Genomic DNA, 25011 nt, shown 5'->3' with positions numbered 1-25011 from the left:
GTTGGGCCGGAAACGTACTGATCAAGAAAGTTCTCTTGAACACACTTCAGAAATTCTTTACTCTCTCTGTCCTTTACACTATTACTATCCCAGTCTATCACGAATCTATAGTTCTTGCACATCTCTGTAATTTCCCTGCAAATTTGCTCCTCTATCCTTCCCACTAGTTGGTGGCCTATAGAATACACCTAGTAGTGTAATGGCACCTCTATTATTTCTTAACTCTAACCAACTAGATTCTGTCCTTGACCCCTCCAGGACATCCTCGCTCTCCAGTACTGTAATGGTCTCCTTAATCAATACTGCCACACCTATCTATTAATTTAAAAAATATATACTGTGTACTCTTGATGGCTTAGTGGATTTGCCCAGTTAACAGCTGACCCATATGGACGATCAGAATCGATGTTCAATCTCTGAACTGTTCTGAGTTAGCTGATCTTATCCTGGATGAGGATGCTGCATTTGTATTGAGCGTTCCAGGGTTAGGAAGGAGAAAATGTCTTGGGACTTCTGAGCCATTATGGCTTTTTAGCAAACTCTGCTGGAATTACTTACATGGACTTTAAATGAGGACAGGATTGAGTTCGGCAGTGTTGCTCTCCACAGTGGAATAGCTTGCCGCTGCTCCACGTCAAGCTTCACTTGAGTGATGGCCACTTGAGCGAGGTATTGAAAGGTGACTGTTACTTATGGAGCTGTACAAAGTAAGGAATTAGCACCTCAAGAGGGATGGGGATGAAAATTGGGAGAAAAGAAAAACTTTTCTTTAAACATGCTTCTGTTCCGTATTAGGACAAAATGTGATTCCAATTAAAGAGCCCAATGTATTAATTGATGTTGTGTCAGGTAGTTAACTTTCTTGTAGCTCACGTGGATACTGTACAGTTATAGATATCGGGAGGCATTATACTGTGTTCTTTGTATTTAGAAATTAATGACTGATACATCACTGTACACTTGAATTGTGTGAGGGCAAAAAGTAAAAGTTATTAAAATGAAAACTGGATAAATGCAAGTTTACCACTGAGGCCCTGTATTCAGCATGCAGACTTGTATTTTTAAAATATATTGAATTTCTGCTCAGTTCTTCCTGTTCCATTAGCTCTTGCAGGGAATCTGTGATTCTGACTTATGCCAAGCTGTATGTGAACAAGCTCTGGATCAGCATCCAGGGCTAGCTGCTTGCCACTTCCTGGCCAATTACCTTACCACTCACTTTCACAAGAGTCTGTCTGCTGCACGGCATCATGAAATTCAAGCTATGCGCATTGGATCAAAGGTAAGGAAGAGAGTATCGCTTGTCCACTAAGGTTATCAGAAGGTGCACACCAGTGTCTTTTGTTTACCTTCGTAAAGTATCTTTGAGTTTCCTCACTGAATATTGGCAGCTGCAGTTCTGTTTAACTGAATCCCTTAATCCTTCAGGAAAAAGCCTCAGTGGAGTAGAAGTAATTCTACATCACAGTGGTGAAAATGTACAGATGCATGTAGTTTTGATATCTATCTGCAATGGGAAATGGTCTGTTTGATACACAAATTGTGTTTAAAACTTAGTGGAATTTTTATAAAATTGCCTTTGGGAGTTGCACGGAAAGCATATTCTGGCAATGAATGTGTTTGAAGAGCTTGTATTTCATATGGTTTGTTTGTTAATGGAGAATTATGAGCGACAAATGTTCTGTCTGAGGCTGTGGTATCGTAATGAGGTGCAAGTGCATTAACTTTTTATGTTCCTACCATAACATGTTATGTTGCTGGCATAACAACGATTGCTGCACTCCAAAGTTGTGAACCGCTTTCAGACCTTTTGACAATGTGATCAACTGCTATACTTATGCAAGCTTTTAAATTGTTATAAGTTATTGAGTTGAAGTTTTAAAATTGTCAAGGCCTTTTTTCTTGCTGTGCTCATCAGTTTTTCTGCGCAATGATCCATTGATTTTGTGTTTGGCTTGTATATTTTCCTTTTTGTAGCTTTTACTAACACTGCCGGAGTCTGCACGCGATGTCTATTCACATCTGTCCTCAAACCCTTTGCTGATGCTGGAGCAGCTACTCATGAATATGAAAGTGGATTGGGCATCAATGGCTGTCCAGACACTTCATCAACTGCTTATGGGGCAAGAAGCTGGTTTTGCCATTGAAGACATTGATTGCCTTCTTTCCAAATATGCAGCTAAGGCTCTTGAAGTTCCATATGCAGTGCGAGAGAAAACACGATCAGGTAACACAAATTTTTCTGCTTTTATTTCTTTGTGAAGCAGAATTTATTTTTTTTAAAGGAATTTATATTGTACCAACAACAACATCAACTTGTATTTATATAGCACCTTTAACGTAGTAAAACATTCCAAGGCGCTTCACAGGAGTGTTATAAGATTTTTTTAAAAAGTTGACACCAAGCCACATATGGAGAAATCAGGGCAGATGACCAAAAGCTTGGTCAAAGAGGTAGGTTTTAAGGAGCGTCTTAAAGGAGGAAAGAGGTGGAGAGGCATAGGGAGGGAATTCCAGAGCTTAGGGCCTCAGCAGCTGAAAGCGCGGCTACCGATGGTGCAGTGATTAAAATCAGGGATGCTCAGGAGGGCAGAATTAGAGGAGCGCAGATATCTCGGGGTGTGTTGTGAGGCTGGAGGAGATTACAGAGATAGGGAGTGGCGAGGCCATGGAGGGATTTGAAAACAAGGATGAGAATTTTAAAATCAAGGCGTTGCTCAACCAGGAGCCAATAAAGCTCAGTGAGCACAGTGGTGAAGGGTGAACGGGACTTGATGCAAGTTAGGACACAGGCAGCCGAGTTTTAGATGACCTCAAGTTTACGTAGGGTAGAATGTAGGAAGTCGGCCAGTAGTGCGTTGGAATCGTCAAATCAAGAGGTAACAAAGGCATGGATGAGGGTTTCAGCAGCAGATGAGCTGAAGCAGGGGCAGAGACGGGCAATGTTACTGAGGTGGAAGTAGATGGACTTATTATGGCGTGGATATGTGGTCGGAAGCTCACTTCAGGGTCAAATATGACACCAAGGTTGCGAGCAGTCTGGTTCAGCCTCAGACAGAAGCTAGGGAGAGGGATGGAGTCGGTGGCTAGGGAACGGAGTTTGTGGCGGGGATCAAAGACAATGGCTTTGGTCTTCCCAATATTTAATTGGAGAAAATTTCTGCTCATCCAGTACTGGATGTCGGACAAGCAGTCTGACAAATTAGAGACCGTGGAGGGGTCGAGAGAAGCGGCTGTGAGGTAGAGCTGGGTGTCATCAGCGTACATGTGGAAACTGATGCTCTGTTTTCGGATGATGTCGCCGAGGGGCAGCATGTAGATGAGAAATAGGAGGGGGCCAAGGATAAATCCTTGGGGCCACTGTAAAAGCTGTAACTGCCTCCCTTAAATTTAGACCGATCACGGAAACCTGAATAGAGGAGTGACTTATTTGCCAGATTTTTTGATGATATTTACTGTTTGATCAGAAATATTGCCAAAAATCTGTTGCTAGTGGGGTACCGCAGGGATCGGTCCTAGGACCCCAGCTATTCACAATATATATTAATGATCTAGACGAGAGAACTAGATGTAATATCTCCAAGTTTGCAGACGACACAAAGCTGGGTGGGCATGTGTGCTGTGAGGAGGATGCCGAGAAACTCCAGTATGATTTAGACAGGTTGGGTGATTGGGCAGATGCATGGCAGATACAGTATAATGTGGATAAATGCGAGGTTATCCACTTTGGTGGCAAAAACAGGAAGGCAGATTATTATCTGAACGGAAATAGATTGGGAGAAGGGGAAGTGCAACGAGACCTGGGTGTCCTTGTGCACCAGTCGCTGAAGGTAAGCATGCAGGTGCAGCAGGCGGTTAAGAAGGCAAATGGTATGTTGGCCTTTGTAGCGAGAGGGTTCGAGTACAGGAACAAGGATGTCTTGCTGCAGTTGTACAGGGCCTTGGTGAGACCACACCTTGAGTATTGTGTGCCGTTTTGGTCGCCCTATTTGAGGAAGGATGTTCTTGCCATGGAGGGAGTGCAGCGAATATTCACCAGACTGATACCTGGGATGGCAGGAATGACGTATGAGGAGAGATGGGTCGATTGGGCTTGTACTCGCTGGAGTTTAGAAGAATGAGAGGGGATCTCATTGGAACTTAAAAAATTCTAACAGGACTAGACAGACTAGATGCAGGAAGGATGTTCCCGATGGCGGGGGAGTCCAGAACCAGAGGTCACAGTCTAACGATAAGGGGTAAGCCATTTAGGACAGAGATGAGGAGGAATTTCTTCACCCAGAGAGTGGTGAACATGTGGAATTCTCTACCACAGAAGGCAGTTGAGGCCAATTCATTAAATATATTCAAGAAGGAGTTAGATATATTTCTTAAGGCTAAAGGGATCAAGGGATATGGGGAAAAGGCAGGGACAGGGTACTGAGTTTGAATGATCAGCCATGATCTCATTGAATGGCGGAGCAGGCTCGAGGGGCCGAATGGCCTACTCCTGCTCCTATCTTCTATGTTTCTATTTTACATAATCTATTTTTGACTGGTCCATGTGTCCTCTGATTATATAATTGCCTCATTCTCTGTCTCATTTCAACTTCACACTTGTCCTGTATTGGAGTTGGAAATTTCTACTTCTTATCAGCCCTGGGGCAAGTTACTTTCTAGTTTTAGTGAGTTCAAAAAACAGCAGCTTGCCAATATTATATCGACACCTGTCTGTTTTGTGGCTTTTCCTTTGAGGCCTGGTCCATACTCCACTGGCCAACTATTTTTGTCTTGACTAAAACTGTATTTTATTCTTTTGCAATGAATTTCCTGCAGTTTATGTTTTTTTTTTGGTCAAGTTAATTTTGCGGAGTCTTAAAAAATGAAAGCTTTGTATCAGCATTGTTTCTTCTACAGAGCGAGTTACCTCTTTAAACAAATTCACAGGTGGAATTAGTGAACATGCTAAGATGATTTAAATTAAAAGCATATTCTGCTGCTGTTAGTACAGAGTACTGACAGGGTTATGCCTACATGTTGTGGTGCTGTTGTGGTTCGCTCTAACTCGAGTGCAACTGCAAACACAGGTATGCTGGCTTTCACAGAAAACTGGAGCACCCAGTGTTTGACCTGCTTCATTTCATTGCACACCCTGAATGGTTTGACTCTGCATGAAGGGAGTCTGACTCATGAGAATGTTAATGGACGTCTTCATGCGTGCATGGCTTTCTGGAGTTGTATGCCTCTTCCACCTGTTGTTCTGGGATCAGGTGAAAAGTGATCAGGCTTGGCTGTGATTGTCCCGGTGATGGAATAGCCTGCCAATACTCCATGTCCAGGCTAAATCAGTATACCTGCACGAATGACATATTCAAGTTGCCCTCTTTCTGTTTTTAGTAATCCCATGAAAGCTGAAAAAAACCTGCTTTTTAGTTTATAAATATATCAAACGCTGAGCTGATGAATTTTAGATTTGCCACATGACATTAATTTGAGTCTGCATGATGTTGTTTTATGTCTTTCTGTCTAGATTCTGTAATTAATCTACAAGATTTGCTCAGTCAGAGTGCAGGACCAGAGAATGTTGCCGTATCATCAAGTATTGAGCGAACACCAAGCACATCTTCTAGTAAGGACAATGTCATAAAACCATCAAGGTTTACAGTACAGAAGGAGGTTCTTTAGTCCATGGTGGCGTCTGTGGCAGCTTGGTTGGAGCAGGACAAAAATCATCCCACTACCCTGCTCTATCCTCACAACCTTGTATCCTCTCTTTCAAATGTTTATACAGTTTCTGCTGAAAAGATAGAATGATTTCTGGGTCAACCACTCTCTGAGAAAGCATTCCATACTCCAGCAAACCTCAGCGTAAATACATTTCTGCTAACCCTGTCCTCACTCTTTTAGTGACGATTATAAATTGTTGACCACTTGTCATTGACTCCCCCGACCAGAGGAATAGTCAACCCTTAGTCACTCTATCACAGTCCTTCATAATTTGAAAAATCTCCATTGAATCTCCTATTAGTCTTCTCTGCTCCAGTGGAAACAGACTCAGCATCTTTGTAGTTGCTGTTTCCCATATCTGGTATCGCCCTGATGAATGTATGCTGTCAATCCCATAACGGGAAGCCCAAAACTATTACCCCACTATATTTCTGTGTTACATACAAATTTATTGTTACTTCTTTACTCTTGTATTCTATACTCCTATTTATAATACCCAAAGTACCCAATGTATTATGATGGGACAGAGTAAGTCTGTGAATGGTGAGGACTGGTGCAAAGGTGTGCAGGATTATTATGATTGTGCAAATGCAAATTTGTTCATTCTATCTATTAATTTTAACTGAAATAAAATATCAACAATACTTTTTCATTTTGTTTTTAAAGGTAGAAACTGTCGATTTGTTTTGCATTCCCGTGTGGAATTCTATTTAATAAGTAACCAGTGTCTGGGTTCCACTGAGTTCGGGGATATGGTTCCAATAACATCAGTATACCTTGTTCCTAGAGAATCTCTTGAATTTGGCTGTGTTATAAGGAGGTCACCTTTTTATAGGCAGTGTTCAGTTGTTTCCATTGAAAATCGATTCGGAACACTTACAAGATTATTAATAAGCTGCTGCTCTGTACACATGTATACCCAACCAATGAATGGCGTTCACCATCAGTTGATCATTTTTTCATGAAGTAGGCTATATTCCAAATCACCATTGAAACAGTGAAGCATGTCAACTTGTACTTTTGTGTCAAGTTATTAAGTTACCCATTAGAATCCCTTGATTGGCACATTTAGTTGTTGTGAAGTGTGTCTGTGCATTCTCTGTGAATGACTGACTTTTTTACTTTGTAGTAGCACTTGTAACAACAAGCCCTGAAACATACAGTGCACATATTTATTCAGGGAATAATGATCAAGAAATGTTCTGGACTGCAACTGCACCCTGTAGTTACGCCACTTAATATATACAAAATATCGCTCTTTACTGGGCAGCGGTATTTAATTTTCTTATGACTAATAACTTTGAAGACATACAGCTTGGAATTAAAATCCCTCTCTTCCCCACCCCACCACCCCCCCCCCAAAAAAAAGTCACCTTCTCTAATGCTCTCATCCTGAAAAAAAAATTCAAATTGGCCGACGAGATGGTTATTGGCACATTGTGTGCAATTGCAATAACTTTGAAACAACTATCATACAATTACAAGAACGTAATCCTATTTTAGTTCAAAATGAACAAAAAAATAAATGTACCAGAGACTCAGATCCACAATTTTTGAAACTTTGGTCCCTACCCACAGCAGGGACTCTTGCAATTGATAAATCAGCTGCAACAGTAGTGGAGCGGTATAACAACAGAAAATGCTGGAAAAACTCAGCAGGTCAGGCAACATCCGTGGAGAGAAATTTGAGTTGACGTTTCGGGTTTGACCCTTCTTCAAAACTGGCCTTTTCTCTCCAGTTTTGAAGAAGGGTCAAACCCGAAACGTCAACTCAAATTTCTCTCCACAGATGTTGCCTGACCTGCTGAGTTTTTCCAGCATTTTCTGTTGTTATTTCGGATTTCCAACATCTGCAGTATTTTGCTATCGTAGTAGTGGAGCGGTGCTGTGCTTGAACACAGATGTGAGTTAAATGCATTTTAATTGTAATTAATAATACGCTTCGGCCCATAACAAGGAACCTACTTGGAGACTTTAGGGAATGATGATGGTAATCTGAGAAAGTCATCAAGGACTTTGAGATGTAGCTCAAATTTAAGTCTCTACAAGATTTGTTTACTTGCTGCTGTGTAGCCATGTAGTGGCTCGGGCCTTAAACTGGAAGGTGACTTGCACCAGTCATGGAGTTGCGACAACTGCATTTTGATCTAATATTATTTGATGTTTTAACATGACCCAGTCCTATCACAGTGTCATGTACAGGGATAGCGCACATTGCAGTAAATAGTGACATTTATCAGATAGATTTTGCCATGAACAAAGCTTGATAGAGCAGTTTTCAATCCATTTTTAAATGGAATGTTGTGACTCGTGCAGCATGTTTAATTTAATTTGATTTTTAGCTCTTAGAATTTGAGACATATTTAAATTTTACTTGTCCGGGTCTCAGGCAATTCCAAGCCTGTCTTGTTTAAGTTGAGTAGGTCTGCCTGAAGTCATCAGAGAGATACAGATATAGCTGAGAGAGACTCTGACGGTCTGCAACAACTCGCCATACAAAAGTTAATATTTCAAAGACCTGTGTTCGATCTTCCATTTTTAAATGGAATGTTGTGACTCAGTATGTTTAATCTAAAATGGATATTTAAACCTGTAACTATTGTAAATCGACAGCATGTAATTTTTCTCTGTTCACTTATCCATTTATTGGTGAAGATCACATGAGGGCTGTGATATCACCAGTGGCTGAAATGTTGTAACGAGTTTTGTGTTTCATCTTTGGACTCTAGATATTGTGAAAGTTAAGGCACACTCCAGATCTATAACAGTGAGGACTCGCCTATGGGAGTTGTCTGAGATTTGTAAACCCAGCACGAATACCGCAGAGTAAAATCCCCAAAACAGTAACGGTTTATCTTGCCTGAGTGTTTGTGTTTACATTTAGCAAGGGAGTGGAACATTTGGTATCAATATCAGCCACTTTTGTTTTGGCCCTAAGCTCAGAATAATATCCGACAGCAAGCAGAGAAAGGACATTTAAACATCATTCTCAGCTGGGTTTGAACTCTGATCCCAAAGGTGAAATAATAGTTTTCTAATCCGCAACATTGCCCAGTCCCTTTAACTGCTTTATTTAAAATGCATATGCAGACGAAATGGTTATTTTGGGACACAGAATTTTCAAAATTAATCAATAGATACAGTTTTGTAAAGATACTGTTGGATTCTGCTCTCAAGGCTGTACCACTCACTGGACATTATTTTAAATAACTTGATTTTTTTTTAACTTCTAAACCAGAATGTTTTATGTTGCAGTTAACTCCTCTCTCCAAGGACCATCAACTCCTCGAGAAGGATCCATTCGAAGGTCTAAATCAATCAGTGAATTTGTTCCTCCAGAAAGCCCACCTGCTACAAAAGACTGGGTACCTGACGATAAGGCAATGTTTTGCATGGTCTGTTGGAAGGAGAGGTTTACCATGGTAAGGAAACAAGATAGACCAAAACTTCATAACATTTTCCAACCACTTTTTTATTATTCTCCTCAAAAGGTTTCAGTAAAATGGCAGAATAGAATTTGAAACCAGTCCCTTGTGTTGATCTCCTGCAGCTTTGCACTTTCAAACTTACTGGGCAAAAGAATGGTGCTCCTCAGTGAAAAGAATTGCACTCATGTCCAGAAGGTTAGCAAAATACGTTGCCATCAGCAGCTGAAGTACTACATGCCATTTATCTTGTGGACTTGCAGACGCATGCAGTTGACAATAAGTGTGCAGCAATTGATTTGCTAAATCATTTTCATCTGGATGGATCTGTGAAACGTTCACTTTTGTCATCTTATGATGGTAAAGTGACAAATCCCAGAATTTGTTTGCACAGACAGCATTGCAGACAGTTGTAAACAAACTCTGCAGTAGTCTTCCACCATTGTGTAGTGATTCCATTGTGTTAGCGCCCTTCTGATACTTTAACTTTTGTTCATCATTTTTTTTAATTTTAAAGGGGCAACAGGGGTTCACAACTCAGTGTCCGAGCAAGTGAAATAACAGTGTTACCGGAATGATGTTACAAGTGTCCATTGAGCATCTGAAAGGGCTAGGAGAGATTGCCCAGACCAATTGTTTGAAATGTACTTCCTTATATGCCCCACAGTTTTTGCTTAAAGATGACTTTTATATGTTTATAGAGTGATCCTGTTTCAAAGGACTTTTCCACAGAGACCGATTAAACAGCAGTTTAGCAAAACCAGCTGAAGAACTCTGTAAAAATAATAGCAGTTGGTCCTGATTGATCTGTGACTGGGGGTGGGGGGGGGGGGACTGAAATACAATAGCTTCCAGAGAATGTGTATGTCTTTCTTTCTGACATCAGTGGAACACGTCCACTTCCACAAAGTCGGTTAAAACAAGTTCCTTAAGGCTAATGTATTGATCCAAGAGATTCATTTCTTGTACATTGAGCTCACACAGCTAACTGCAGCTGCTTTGCTGGACTATTGTTATTCTCTCACTGAAAAGTTCAAGCAGGGATGGTTATTGGATAAAGACCCTTCTGAAGATAGATTCAGTTGAGAGATGGGGCGGGGAGGAAATTTGTGAATGTAACCAGCAAGTTTTAAGCTAGTTTCATCATGAGGAAGGTGCAAAACCTCACTACTTTTGTTGTCTCGTTATTGCAAAGGGGATGGACTGGTGTTGTATTTTTGAAGTTTTCTAATCTTATTCATATTTTTGGGAAAATATAAAATTGATTTGCACCTGGAGCCTTTTATCTAGCCAATTAACCTGCATTTGTGGCATGATGTCTGGCTGTCATTGATTCAGGTTGTTTAGTTTAGATAATGACCTAGCTGCAAGAAATACATGTTCATGGGTTGTGAGCCACAAATAGGATTTATTTGTTGCCTCAGTGCTGAACTGGTGCTTTAGCAATACTACTTCTCTGGCAGAATGCAAACATTTATTTTCACACAAAAAATGACCGAACAATAATGAGAATTAAATATATACTGTTATATTTCTCTGAGTCAGCTTTTATTATAGAATTCTCTTCAGTTCTGTGGCATCTATAAGATCATGTTTGCTTATACAGCGGTTAGCCCTTAAAACCTTCATCTTTGACCAAGCTTTTGATCACCTGTCCTAATGCTTCCTTCTTTGGCTCGGTGTTAGTTATTGTCTGATTACTTTCTTGTGAAGTGCCTTGGGACATTTTACTACGTTAAAGGTGCTATATAAATGCAAGTTGTTTTTAGAAATAGTCAGTGACCCAGCTTCCTAGGCAAGGGTGCTGTCTCTATTGTTAATGAGTATCTAACTGTGTGGAAGATTCAAATCCAGGGCCCCTCTGATTTCTTTGTTGGTGAAGGCAGCACACAGACAAGAAGGTCCAGGGTTTATAAGAACATAAGAAATAGGAGCAGGAGTAGGCCATACGGCCCCTCGAGCCTGCTCTGCCATTCAATAAGACCATGGCTGATCTTCGACCTCAACTCCACTTTCCGGCTTGATCCCCATATCCCTTGATTCCCCGAGAGACCAAAAATCTATCTATCTCAGCCTTGAATATACTCAACGACTGAGCATCCACAACCCTCTGGTGTAGAGAATTCCAAAGATTCACAGCCCTCTGAGTGAAGAAATTCCTCATCATTTCAGTCTTAAAAGGTCAACCCCTTATCCTGAGTCTATGCCCCCTAGTTCTAGACTCTCGAGCCAGGGGAAATAGCCTCTCAGCATCTACCTTGTCAAGCCCCTCAGAATCTTATATGTTTTAATGAGATCACATCTCATTCTTCTAAACTCCAGATTGTATAGGCCCAATCTACTCAATCTCTCTTTATAGGACAACCCTAGCACACCAGGACTCAATCTGGTGAACCTTCATTGCACTGCCTCTAAGGCAAGTATATCCTTTCTTAGATAAAGAGACCAAAACTGTGCACAGTACTCCAGGTGTCATCTCAACAAAGCCCTGTACAATTGAAGCAAGACTTTCTTACTGTTGTACTCCAAACCCCTTGCAATAAAGGCCAACATGCCATTTGTCTTCATAATTGCTTGTTGTACCTGCATGCTAACTTTCTGTGTTTCTTGTACGAGGACACCCAAATCTCTCTGAAAACCAACATTTAAAAGTCTCTTGCCATTTAAAAAATATTCTGTTTTTCTATGACTCCTGGCCTGTGGTGAGTTGCTTGATCTCTGCTAGGAGGTATTACAGCTGACTTCAGTGCCATTACACCAGGGAGGGGAAAATCAGCCACGGATGATTGCTGATAATTATGTGGTGGCCGCCGTAGAAGTGCGCACATGAAGGGATCAGGACGGGACAGGATTGTGCTGTTATGATGGCCTCCCATGATAGAATCGCCTGCTAATACTCATTATCTGGGCTTATACATAACGACCTCTGGGGCCAATATACTAGAGTTTGCCCAGGGCCTGTGGAGTGGAAGGTGTTTGTAGTAGGCGACAGTATAGTTAGGGGGATAGACACAGTTCTCTGCAGCCAGGAGCATGAGTCCTGAAGGCTATGTTGCCTACCCGGTGTCAGGGTAAAGGACATTTCCTCCGGGCTGGAGAAGAACTTGGAGTGGGAGGGGGAGGATGCAGTTGTGGTCCACGTAGGTACCAACGACATATGTAGGACAAAGAAAGAGGTTCTGCTGAGAGAGTTTGAGCAGCTAGGGACTAAATTAAAAAGCAGAACCAGAAAGGTCATAATCTCTGGATTATTACAGGAGCCACGAGCAAATTGGCACAGGGTCAATAGGATCAGGGAGATGAATGCGTGGCTCAAAGATTGGTGTGGGAGAAGTGGGTTTCGATTCGTGGGGCACTGGCACCAGTACCGAGGAAGGAGAGAGCTGTTCAGTTGGGACGGACTACACCTGAACCATGCTGGGACCAGAGTTCTAGTGAATCGAATAAATAGGGAGGTAGATAGGGCTTTAAACTAAATAAGGGGTGGGGGGGAGGGTCCCGGTGGAGAGAAATCTAGAATGCTAAAGAGAAAAAACAAGGAAGCAGTGCAGGAAAGTGATTGGGGTAAGGATAACCAGATTGTGTCAGGAAGGGACAGAGCGTACAAACAAAGGTATGCACTAACAAATAGGGTCCAGGTAAGAAAAAGTGGTAAGAAGACAAATAGGGCCATATTACAAAAAATGTTAAAAGATGTCTAAAAATGTTAAATAGACAAATCTACGAATTTTTATCTGAATGCACGAAGCATTCGTAATAAGGTAGACGAATTAACAGCACAAATAGATGTAAATGGATATGATATAATTGCGATTACGGAGACATGGCTGCAAAGTGACCAAGGCTGGGAGCTGAATATCCAAGGATATTCGATATTTAGGAAGGACAGGCAAAAAGGAAAAGGAGGTGGGGTGGCGTTGTTCGCAAAGGATGAAATCAGAGCAATAGTGAGAAAGGATATTGGCTCAGAAAATAAGTACGTTGAGGAGCCAACTAGGGAACAGGCTATCCTAGTTTGGGTATTGTGCAATGAGAAGGGGTTAATTAATAATCTTGTTGTACGGGGTCCTTTAGGGAAGAGTGACCATAACATGATAGAAATCTTCATTAAGATAGAAAGTGAAGAAGTCCAATTTGAAACTAGGGTTCTAAATCTAAACAGACGAAACTATGAAGGTATGAGGAGTGAGTTGGCTATGATAGATTGGGGAGCTTCATTAAAAGGTATGATGGTGGATAAGCAATGGTTAACATTTAAGGAACAAATGCATAAATTGCAACAGTTACACATTGCTTTCTGGCGCAAAAACACAAAAGGAAAAGCGGCCCAACCATGGCTAACAAAAGAAATTAAGGATAGTATTAGATCCAAAGAGGAGTCATATAAAGTTGCCAGAAAAAATAGCAAGCCTGAGGATTGGGAGCAGTTTAGAGTTCAGCAAAAAAGGACCAAGAGATTGATTAAGAGGGGAAAAATAGAATATGAGAGTAAACTTGCAAGGAACATAAAAGCGGATTGTAAAAGCTTCTTCAAGTATGTAAAAAGAAAAAGATTAGTGAAGACAAATGTAGGTCCCTTACAGTCAGAAACGAGAGAATTTATAATGGGGAACAAGGAAATGGCGGAGCAATTAAACCAATACTTTGGTTCGGTCTTCACGGAAGAGGACACAAATAACTTCCCAGAAATGCTAGGAACCAAGGGTCTAGTGAGAAGGAGGAATTAAAGGAAATTAGTATTAGTAAAAAAATAGTGCTGGAGAAATTAATGGGACTGAAAGCTGATAAATCCCCAGGGCCTGATAATCTGCATCCCAGAGTACTAAAAGAGGTAGCCATGGAAATAGTGGATGCATTGGTTGTCATCTTCCAAAATTCTATAGATTATGGATCAGTTCCTGCAGATTGGAGGGTGGCAAATGTAACCCCACTATTTAAAAAAGGAGGGAGAGAGAAAACAGGGAACTACAGACTGGTTAGCCTAACATCAGTCGTAGGGAATATGCTAGAGTCTATTATAAAGGATGTGATAACAGGACACTTAGAAAATATCAACAGGATTAGACAAAGTCAACATGGATTTATGAAAGGGAAATCGTGTTTGTTAAACCTACTGGAGTTTTTTGAGGATGCAACTGGTAGAATAGATAAGGGAAAACCAGTGGATGTGGTGTATTTGGATTTTCAGAAGGCCTTTGATAAAGTCCCACATGAAAGGTTAGTGTACCAAATTAAAGCACGTGGCATTGGGGGTAATATACTGGCATGGATTGAAAATTGGTTAACACACAGGAAACAGAGAGTAGGAATAAATAGGTCATTTTTGGGGTGGCTGGTGGTGACTAGTGGGGTACCGCAGGGATCAGTGCTTGGGCCCCAGCTATTCACAATATATATCAATGATTTAGATGAAGGAACCAAATGTAATATTTCCAAGTTTGCCGACGACCTGAAACTAGGTGGGGTTGTGAGGAGGATGCAAAGAGGCTTCAAGGCAATTTATACACGTTGAGTGAGTGGGCAAATACATGGCGAATGCAGTATAACGTGGATAAATGTGAAGTTATCCACTTTGGTAGAAAAAACAGAAAAGCAGAGTATTATTTAAATAGTGATAGATTGGGACATGTTGATGTATAGAGGTACCTGGATGTCCTTGTACACCAGTCACTGAAAGCAAACATGCAGGTGCAGCAAGCAGTTAGGAAGGCAAATGGTATGTTGGCCTTCATTGCAAGAGGATTTGAGTACAGGAGCAAGGATGTCTCACTACAGTTATACAGGACCTTGGTGAGACCACACCTGGAGTACTGTGTGCAGTTTTGGTCTCCTTACCTAAGAAAGGATATACTTGCCATAGAGGGAGTGCAGCGAAGGTTCAGCAGACTGATTCCTGGGATGGCAGGACTGTCGTATGAGGAGAGAGTGGGTCGACTCGGCCTGTATTCACTAGAGTTTAGAAGAATGAGAGGGGATCTCGTGGAAACGTATAAAATTCTGACAGGGCTAGACAGACTGGATGCAGGGAGGTTGTTTCCCCTGGCTGGGGGGTCTAGAACAAGGGGTCACAGTCTCAGGATACGCGGTAGGACATTTAGAACTGAGATGAGGAGAAATTTCTTCACTCAGAGGGTGGTGAACCTGTGGAATTCTCTACCACAGAAGGCTGTGGAGGCCAAGTCACTGAATATATTTAAGAAGGAGATAGATAGATTTCTAGACACAAAAGGCATCAAGGGGTATGGGGAGAGCGGGAATATGGTATTGAGATAGAGGATCAGCCATGATCATATTGTATGGCGGAGCAGGCTCGAAGGGCCGAATGGCCTACTCCTGCTCCTATTTTTCCATCTTTGAGGAGTGGAGTAAAAGAATCAAGTATCAAATGCTTCATGCTGCAGGCCGTAGTGAATTTTGAAAGTGTTTTTCATTAGTGTGCCGGACCTTAACACAGCATTGTTTCAGTAATTGTTTCGTACGTTAATATATAACTTTCTTTCTTGACCAGTTCAATCGACGACATCACTGCAGGCGTTGCGGTCGTGTTGTTTGCCAGTCGTGTTCAACAAACAAAATGGTGGTTGGGGACTGCAGGGAGTGCCCAGCACGAGTTTGTGACCAGTGTTACAGTTATTATCATATAATAAAGTAAGTCTTGTCTCAGCTATAGTCTTGATTGCAGATGTGACAATAACAGTACGTGTAGTGTCAGGGCGATAACTGTGCTTACTTCTGAAGTACTGCATTGCTAGCAGTGACCACCTGTATTTTGTGCTTTGTGATAACCTGGTGAAAATCAGTTCTGCTCGAGTATTCCACCAAGAAAAAAATAATCAAAGCTGTGTTACCTTTAGATTGTATATATTGGGTTTTCTAGTTTAGGAATGATAAAATAATATGGAAAGGTTTGAAGTCTGTTTTTAAAATGCCAAGAATTACGGAAAATTTAACACCATACTCTCACCAAGAGTTCTTCAAAAGTCTGTCGTTTTTAAAAATGTAATTGAATTCTCTCCTGCACGATATACACCAGTAAACTCGTGACCAAGAGGTTCATGTTTTCCTTTTAGTGATTTAATCTTTCAAAAGACTTTTTGGCTACTTTATTAAAAAATTCTAAAGTTGAAACTTTATTTTCCACGGCAGTACTGTAACACACTATGTTAATGCTTTATTGCACAGCTTCACAGCCTGGTAAGACATGGATTATACCTGTAAATCGACACCGAATACATCTTTGCTGAAGCATCACCACTGAAATGAAAAGGAATACTGATTGTAGTGTTGGTGTTTCTAAAGCAGAGATTTCTGTGATGGTGACTTTAAGTGAAACCTGCTGCACCATTCTGTTTTGGTGCTCTTGTTTGTTATGATTCCTTCACGTATTTCACGACTTAATTGTGCTTGCTGCATCTACTGTAGCAGATATCTTAGGCAGACAAACGTATTATACTATATTAGATCTTGCATGGCATTGCTCTGTGTTTAGAAAATACATTGCTCTGTAACAATAAGAATGTTACTTGAACTGTAACACAAAATATCTTTATTTATTTATTTATATATATATATAAAAGGATAGTGGTGTGTGTCTGTCCGGGCATCACTCAAAAGTTATAGAGCGTACCTACACATATGTTATATCAAAAGAAAGATGATTAGGAGGGTGGCCTAGGCATATTTACTTTTAAAAAAAACGTTCAAAAAACATACAAAATCTGCTAATTAGCGGTTGACCAATCAGGGGAGTGTAATAGGTGTCTTTGACCAATCAGCGTATTTACTTTTTTTTAAAAAACGTTGAAAAAACGTACAAAAGCCAACCGCTCATTAGCGTTGAGTGACATGATGGTTGACCAATCATACGGGGGGAGCGCACTGCGTCACGGGGGGGGGGTTTCATTGCGTGTGGGCGGGGCCTAATTCTTCAAACTGTTAGTGCCTCACAAAATGGCGGCCGCCCTTCTGCAGCGGCGGCGGGGTGTTTGTGATGGAGCAACACTGCCTCTGTCCGACCATGGGCCCCAGCCTCACCCTCACCCTCCTCCTCCTCCTTCCCTCCGCTTTCTCCCCTCTCTCCTGTCACCCCGGCCTCTCCGCTCTGCAGGATGTCACTGCCGAGCTCTTCGGGTCGGAGGCCCGGGGCACCGTGGCCGCTTTCGGAGACTTCAACTCTGTGACAGGTGAGGAGGGTGTTTGTTCACGTTGGGCGGCGGGCGGGTTTCCCGGGTGCTGATCCCTGGCGGTGCGGGTGTGGGGCCGGAGCCCGGCTCTCACCTTGGGCCGGGGAGCGGCGGCAGCAGGAAGGGAGACAGAAAACGGCAGAAAAAGTGACAGCGGCAGAGGGGAAGAGTCAACAGACAGATGTCAGAGAGAGAGAGAAATACAAAGAGAGAGAGATAGATACAGAGATAGAGGGGAACCCCGGGCTCGCTTCGGAGCGATGGGCACCCAGCCTCCCGGTGTCAGACTGACTCCGTTCTGGTACCCAGGTGAGTCGGGCCGGGCCGGGCCTGCCCCCCCAGTCTCTCTCTCTCTCTCTCTCTCTCTCTCTCTCTCTCTCTCTCTCTCTCTCTCTCTCTCTTCCCCCCGTCTCTCTCTTCCCCCCCGTCTCTCTCTTCCCCCCCGTCTCTCTCTTCCCCCCGTCTCTCACTTCCCCCCGTCTCTCTCTTCCCCCCGTCTCTCTCTTCCCCCCGTCTCTCTCTTCCCCCCGTCTCTCTCTTCCCCCCGTCTCTCTCTTCCCCCCGTCTCTCTCTTCCCCCCGTCTCTCTCTTCCCCCCGTCTCTCTCTTCCCCCCGTCTCTCTCTTCCCCCCGTCTCTCTCTTCCCCCCGTCTCTCTCTTCCCCCCGTCTCTCTCTTCCCCCCGTCTCTCTCTTCCCCCCGTCTCTCTCTTCCCCCCGTCTCTCTCTTCCCCCCGTCTCTCTCTTCCCCCCGTCTCTCTCTTCCCCCCGTCTCTCTCTTCCCCCCGTCTCTCTCTTCCCCCCGTCTCTCTCTTCCCCCCGTCTCTCTCTTCCCCCCCGTCTCTCTCTTCCCCCCCGTCTCTCTCTTCCCCCCCGTCTCTCTCTTCCCCCCCGTCTCTCTCTTCCCCCCGTCTCTCTCTTCCCCCCGTCTCTCTCTTCCCCCCGTCTCTCTCTTCCCCCCGTCTCTCTCTTCCCCCCGTCTCTCTCTTCCCCCCGTCTCTCTCTTCCCCCCGTCTCTCTCTTCCCCCCGTCTCTCTCTTCCCCCCGTCTCTCTCTTCCCCCCGTCTCTCTCTTCCCCCCGTCTCTCTCTTCCCCCCCGTCTCTCTCTTCCCCCCCGTCTCTCTCTTCCCCCCCGTCTCTCTCTTCCCCCCCGTCTCTCTCTTCCCCCCGTCTCTCTCTTCCCCCCGTCTCTCTCTTCCCCCCGTCTCTCTCTTCCCCCCGTCTCTCTCTTCCCCCCGTCTCTCTCTTCCCCCCGTCTCTCTCTTCCCCCCGTCTCTCTCTTCCCCCCCGTCTCTCTCTTCCCCCCCGTCTCTCTCTTCCCCCCGTCTCTCTCTTCCCCCCCCAGTCTCTCTCTCTCTCTCTCTCTACCCCCCCAGTCTCTCTCTCTCTCTCTCTCTCTCTCTACCCCCCCAGTCTCTCTCTCTCTCGCTCCCCCCCAGTCTCTCTCTCCTCCCCCCCCGTCTCCAACATGCCCTCAAAAAACCCTCGGCACCATCGGGCACTCCAGCTAGTGTTACTATAAAATAGAAGCTCCTTCACAGAGAGACCATTGTTTGGCAGGAGCTGAGAGAGGGTGGGGGCAAGGATGCCAGGAGTGGGGGCAGGAGCTGGGAGGCTTATTGGAAGTGGGATTGACATTTTGATTGTAGGACTGGGAGTGGGGCCAAGATTTAATAGTGTTGGCAGAGAGTGGGACTGAGATTGAACAAATCCACAATTAAGGCACGGTGTTCCTCTTGGAACTGTTAATTGGCTACCAGTGGAAATTGGTACATATAGCCTCCAGAAATTGTGGATGGGTGCTTTTTTTTACGAACAAAAAATTCAGTATTATCTCTTTTTTTAATAATAGGCATATGTTTCATGCTGCTCTTCTGTGAATTTAGCTTATTTATAAAGTGAATAAGAGTCATGAATTTGTAAGTGAAGTGCTGTACTGTTTTAAGTACTTTGATGTTTTCAGAATTATCTTGAAATTTATCAGTTATTCTATGTTCAATGTCATACTATACATAAATATATTCTGTACATTATTTTATGATTTTTGCTCACTGTATTTGTTTTTATTTCCTATAGTGAAAAAGAACAACCAGATCAAGGAGAAGGTGAGCAACACCAAGTAGAAGATAGTTTGTGAAAATATTCTGATTTGTTTCCTAGCTTAATGTGTACTATTCTATTTCTGTGTATTAGATGCCATAAGTTGTGGTGATGGTGGCTTGGATCTTGCTGTAGCATTACAGATGCCGCGGGCGGCAGAAGTACATTGGAACCTGACTCTGAACGAAGATGAGAATGAAAATGAGCGCAGTGAGTTTTTCTACGAGCAGGTGAGAGATAGAAAACTGTTGACTTCCTGGTCTCGTACCTTTATTATATTTTGTTGCAGGAGTGTCTGCTAGTTACAATTTCAGTTAGATGTAATTTCTGGAATATGAGCATCAGATGCATTTTACAACCATAACAAATGCAGCTTTCTTAAAAAGAAACAAAGAAAAAACTTGAATTTATATAGTGCCTTTTTCAAGGTGCCCTGAAGCACTTCACAGCCTGTGCAAGCAGTTCAATTATGACACCAAATGTGGTTTACAACATACTCCATTTATTGTATTTGACCAAGTCCAGACATACACAATGTCTTTGAGCAGTGGACATAGAGAAATAAATATTACTGCTTTCCCCCTGGTAGACAAGTAACCTGCATTGATCCTTTTCGATCCCGACTCTCTCTACAAATTGTTAAGGAAAGCTTATAGGCTGTCTCTCACGAACACTCTCAGTGCTGATTCATTATGACAAGACAAGTGAACAAGGCCCCCCGAAAGGAAATATTTCCTTCAAAACAACAGATGCCAGCTTGTTTACCATTCTGTCCTATTGTCCCACTTCCTATCTCAAGACGTTCTTGGCTATTTAGTTTCACAGTGTGGCCACAAAATGAAGTCGAGACACGAATCACACATCCTGAACTTTCAGCAAAAACTAAACAGCAGTGTCAGCTAAATTGTACCCGGACGCATTAAACCCTAAAGCATCCTGGGAATGGATAACTTTAACCATTTCATTATTTCTAGCTACAGTAAATCTATAAGTAAAAAGAAACCAAAAACTTATCACATAAGATTAAACCAAATCCTAATCCTACATATATATGTATACACAAGGGTATCTTGCACCTGTCAATTAATTTTTAAATGTAGTCACTTTTGTTTCGTAGCCATTTGCACACAGCAAGGTCCCACAAACAACAATGAGATGTATGACCAACTAATCTGTTTTTTGTGGTGTTGGTTGAGGGATAAATATTCGACAGACACTGGGAGAACTCACTGCTCCTTTGTGAATAGTGCCTTTAGATCGCATATACTCACTTGAACAGGGAAACGGCTCCTTGGTTTAATGGGTTGTCTGAAAGATGGCGCCCCCAACAATGCAGCACTCATTCAGTACTGCACTGAAGTGACAGCCTAGATTATGTGCCCAAATCTTGAAATGTGGCTTCTGACTCAGGTGAGCGTACTACCACTGAGCTGAGCTGGCACTTAAAGCATAGTAAAACATATGACAACATTTAGTGGAATTCTTTTAAATGCTCCCTTCTGAGAAAACAATTAAAGCATCTCTGAATTTCTATACATAATTATAATGATAGAGCTCCCCAATGGTTTGCTGGAAAAAGGCACTAGATTGAGCAATACTAAATTATATATGCTCCCTGGTTGATCCCTGGCCTGTGCTGGTAGGTACCTCAACTGGGACAGCAATCAGCATGCCACAGTTGTCCTCAATGTCCATGAGTTAGGGATGGGGATATAATTGTCCAAGGAATCTGTTCCTGGATACTGTTTGTGACCCCTCCTGGAAAGCCCATGTTTGTGCCCCAGATTTCCCCCTTGCATCTTATCTACTGGGCATTTCTTCACAGTGAGGGGGCACAGGTGATGGGAACTGGAAGACAAGCTAACTTGAAGGACACTTTCACCTTCTTGCAGCTTGTTTCAGACTGGGTGCAGAAAAAGACTTGTGAGCAAGTTGCTTGGTGAAGAATAGGAGGAAACCTATAGAAATTAGGGCAATAAATGAAAATGTGAAAACTGTTGTAATGTTTCACAGGCTCCCAGTGCTTCCTTGTGTATTGCCATCCTGAATCTGCACAGTAATAGTATGGTGTGTGGCCATCAGCTGATCGACCACTGCAGCAAACTGTCTCGAGCATTAACGAACCCAGAAGTGGATGCCTGTCTCTTAATGGACATCATGAAGCAACTCCTTTTCAGTGCTAAGATGATGTTTGTGAAAGCGGGAAGAAGCCAGGACTTGGCCCTTTGTGACAGGTGAGTCACATTGTCATTACTTCAGGTTTAGAAATACTGTAATTGGAAACTGGGATGCTCTTTATGTAAAAGAAATCTGTCTTATTAAAGACTGGTGTAGTGGATCTCCAGTATGCTGTGACCTATCCACAATTCCTCACGCAGCCACTTAATTTTATTTTATATATTTTAAATGCTGAGATATACCCCCCCCTTTGGCAAGTGGTTCAGTAAGTTCAGTGTGTGGCACCGAGCTATTTTTGCCAGGAAGCCTCACTACCAGACTTGTGTTGAGCTCAGCAAGGGTAGCAATGGGGGTGTTGTTCAGCCACCCCAGTGAAGGCAAGGGTTATATCGAACATAATTATAGCCCCAGCACACACTAAGTCGACACTTGTACATGAAGAATGGCCATTTATTGCAATACTGCAGGGCTGCTGCTGCCACCAGCCTTGAATCCTTGCACCAATATAACTTGCAGGCATTAAGGGAGTAAATGAGGAGGTAAATAGTGAATGTCTTAAGTTTTGGTGGTATTGAATTCTACAACAAGCAAACAAAACAGCAGACTGCACAATTTTTGCCTCCTGTACTGCGCTGTGCATCAAAATCAGCATCAAACAAGTCTGACTTCAAGCAAGATTTTATTTTGCGAGTATGGAGCACAGTACAACAGTTTACTCAATGTTCAATTCAGTTTCAGCCTTTGCCCAGATGTTGGCTCACCTTATTGCTTTGTTGTTTATTAGCAACTTGTTCATTGCACATTTTTCAATCCTTATTCATTCACCCCCCCCCCCCCAACACACCCTCCCCCCCACAAACCCGTAGCATGCTTACAGTCATGCTTCTAAGTCACCTTTAAGCAGGAATCATTTGAGTACAGGAAACTTTGGTTTATCCGGAGGTTAACTGTCTGGAATGCTCGAGCCACCGGCAAAATTCAGGAGTCGGTTCAGTAAGTTTTTTTTCTTTTCGTTGCTTTTTTTTCACCAGTCAGGCTCTGCAAGGTCTAGCTAAAGCTGTTGCTTAGCTACAGAGACGCTTGCAAGCTACGGCCAACTGTTTAGAAGCTGTTGCTAGATACGGAGCTCAAAAGCTTCCGTATGTTTTAACATTAGCGCTGGTTTGTCCGGCAGTTTTGATGGGACGGCAACAGCTCGGTCCCGTCGGTGCCGGATATCACAAAGTTTCCTGTAATTAGAAACTCTGATGCTAACAGTAAACAATTCTTGTTTATGCCCAAACCTGTTCTGGTTGTGCTGGAAATATATCTAAATCAAGCTTCAAGCAGCTAGTGTTAGTTTTCCTGAGTATACTGTGGACAAGAAGTTTGTCTTATTCTCAATTTAACCAACTATTGGAGTGTAGAGTTTAGCTTGGCGGTCTTAGTCCATTTAGGAAAGTAGCAAACAGCCTGTGTGAAAGTATTATTTGGTCACGGGTAAAATTCACATTCAGTCTTGTATGAAGTCTAAATTTCATGCATTTAAAGTTCTGTCAACAAAAGAGAAATATTAAGTTCAGTGATAACTGAATAAAATGTAGCTGAAAGAAAAAGCTTGCATTTATATAGTGCTTCATCACATTCTCAGATGTCTCAAAGTGCTCCACAACCAATTAATTACTTTTGAAGTGGAGTCTCTATTGTTTCCCTACATCATAACAGTGACTCCACTTCAAAAGTAGTTCATTGTTTGGGATGTCCTGCAGACATGACGCAATGTAAATGTAATTTTTTTTCAACTACATTCCATCCAGTTATTGGCGGGGTATTGCAGTGAGGTAGAGACAGGCATGTTGTGAACCCCACACGCCTCAGTCTATTGTGCCGTGCTGGAAAACTTGATCAAATCATAGAATGGTTACAGCACAGAAGGAGGCCATTCGGCCCGTTGAGCCCATGCCAGCTCTCTGCAAGAGCACTTCAGCTAGTCCCACTCCCTCGCCCTTTCCCCGTAGCCTGCAAATTTTTTTCCTTCAGGTACTTATCCAATTCCCTTTTGAAAGCCACGATTGAATCTGCCTCCACCACCCTTTCAGGCAGTGCATTCCAGATCATAACCACTCGCTGCGTAAAAAAGTTTTTCCTCATGTTGCCTTTGATTCTTCTGCCAATCACCTTAAATCTGTGCCCTCTGGCTCTCGACCCTTCCGCCAATGGCAACAGTTTCTCTCTATCTACTCTGTCTAGACCCCTCATGATTTTGAACACCTCTATCAAATCTCCTCTCAATCTTCTCTGCTCTAAGGAGAACAACCCCAGCTTCTCCAGTCTATCCATGTAACCGAAGTCCCTCATCCCTAGAACCATTCTTGTAAGTCTTTTCTGCACCCTCTTTAAGGCCTTCACATCCTTTCTAAAGTGCGGTGACCCTGAGGAGCTTGTCTGAGTGCTACTCCACTTGCAAATGTGTGGAAAATCCTCTATGGCATTTTTTCTATGAATTTGTCACCTCAAAGAAATAGAAATTAGAACAAGTCCTTCAATAAGGTGTATTTCTTGTAGAAGTGCTCTTTCAAGCTTAATTTTCTGGTTTCTGTCACATCATGCAGTTATATCAGCAAGGTGGATGTAGTGAAGATTTTAGTTGCTGCTAACTACCAGGATGTGCCTTCTCTTGAACAAATCCTTAAACCAGCAGCCATCACAAGACTGAGAAATAAGCTTTTGGAAACTGAATACTATGCACTGGCTGTTGAGGTATGTGAAGACATGTCTTACGTTTTTTTAAAAAGAGAAGATTTTGGAAATAGGAAATGTATTTAGTATCTGACAAAGCTATAATGGTTGTGGAGATATTCAAATACTGGGAAATTGTCTCTCTCGATTACAAGGTTCTTGCAATGGTGTTTAAAAACTTCACATTCGATTAATATCTTTAGAATTGTAGTCACTGTTACTATATAGGCAAATGTGGGACCTAATTTGTACACAAGACTTCACAAACAGCAATAAGATGAATGACCAGTTAATGCAATTTTGTGGGTATTGATTGGAGTGATGCTGACCAGACGTTAGCGCTCCCTGCTCCTCTTCAAAGCGTTCCATGGGATTTTTTATGTCCACCTGAGCAGCAAGATAAGGTTTATGGTTTCATCATATCCAGAATACGGTACCTCTGACAATACAGCACTCCCTCAGCAATGCACTGAAATGCCACCTTAGATTATGCGCTCAATTCCTGTATTGGGGCTTGAGTCCACACCTTCTGACTGAAAGTTGAGCATGCTGCCAACTGAGCCAACCTGGCAATGGTGCATTAGGCTTTAGCTATTGGGAAAGTGTCAGTCCAGCTTCTGAACTAACCTTTTAACCCAGTCCAGAGCCTGTCAATGCAGACTAACTGCTTTTATACCAAGTTCCAGGATGTTTTGTCTACTGAT

General features: G+C 42.7%; 1 protein-coding gene across 2 annotated transcripts in view; it reads left to right on the top strand.

Annotated features, from left to right (window-relative positions):
* The window catches only part of zfyve26 (zinc finger, FYVE domain containing 26), a 119636-nt gene that overhangs the window by 66190 nt on the left and 28435 nt on the right, over nucleotides 1-25011 (top strand). For both annotated transcript variants that reach the window (XM_086003513.1, XM_086003512.1), the window contains exons 25-33: nucleotides 1106-1282; nucleotides 1978-2227; nucleotides 5510-5608; nucleotides 8962-9128; nucleotides 15640-15779; nucleotides 19388-19416; nucleotides 19505-19641; nucleotides 21425-21645; nucleotides 24181-24328. In XM_086003513.1, the coding sequence (XP_085859639.1) occupies nucleotides 1106-1282; nucleotides 1978-2227; nucleotides 5510-5608; nucleotides 8962-9128; nucleotides 15640-15779; nucleotides 19388-19416; nucleotides 19505-19641; nucleotides 21425-21645; nucleotides 24181-24328 (1368 nt within the window). The remainder of the gene's footprint in view (nucleotides 1-1105; nucleotides 1283-1977; nucleotides 2228-5509; nucleotides 5609-8961; nucleotides 9129-15639; nucleotides 15780-19387; nucleotides 19417-19504; nucleotides 19642-21424; nucleotides 21646-24180; nucleotides 24329-25011) is intronic.

The sequence above is a fragment of the Somniosus microcephalus genome, chromosome 12, assembly GCF_052327205.1.
Source record: "Somniosus microcephalus isolate GS21.2 chromosome 12, FLI_Smic_1.0, whole genome shotgun sequence".
Lineage (NCBI taxonomy): Eukaryota > Metazoa > Chordata > Chondrichthyes > Squaliformes > Somniosidae > Somniosus > Somniosus microcephalus.
Note: the sequence above shows the minus strand (reverse complement) of the source record. Positions and strands in the feature narration are given on the sequence as shown.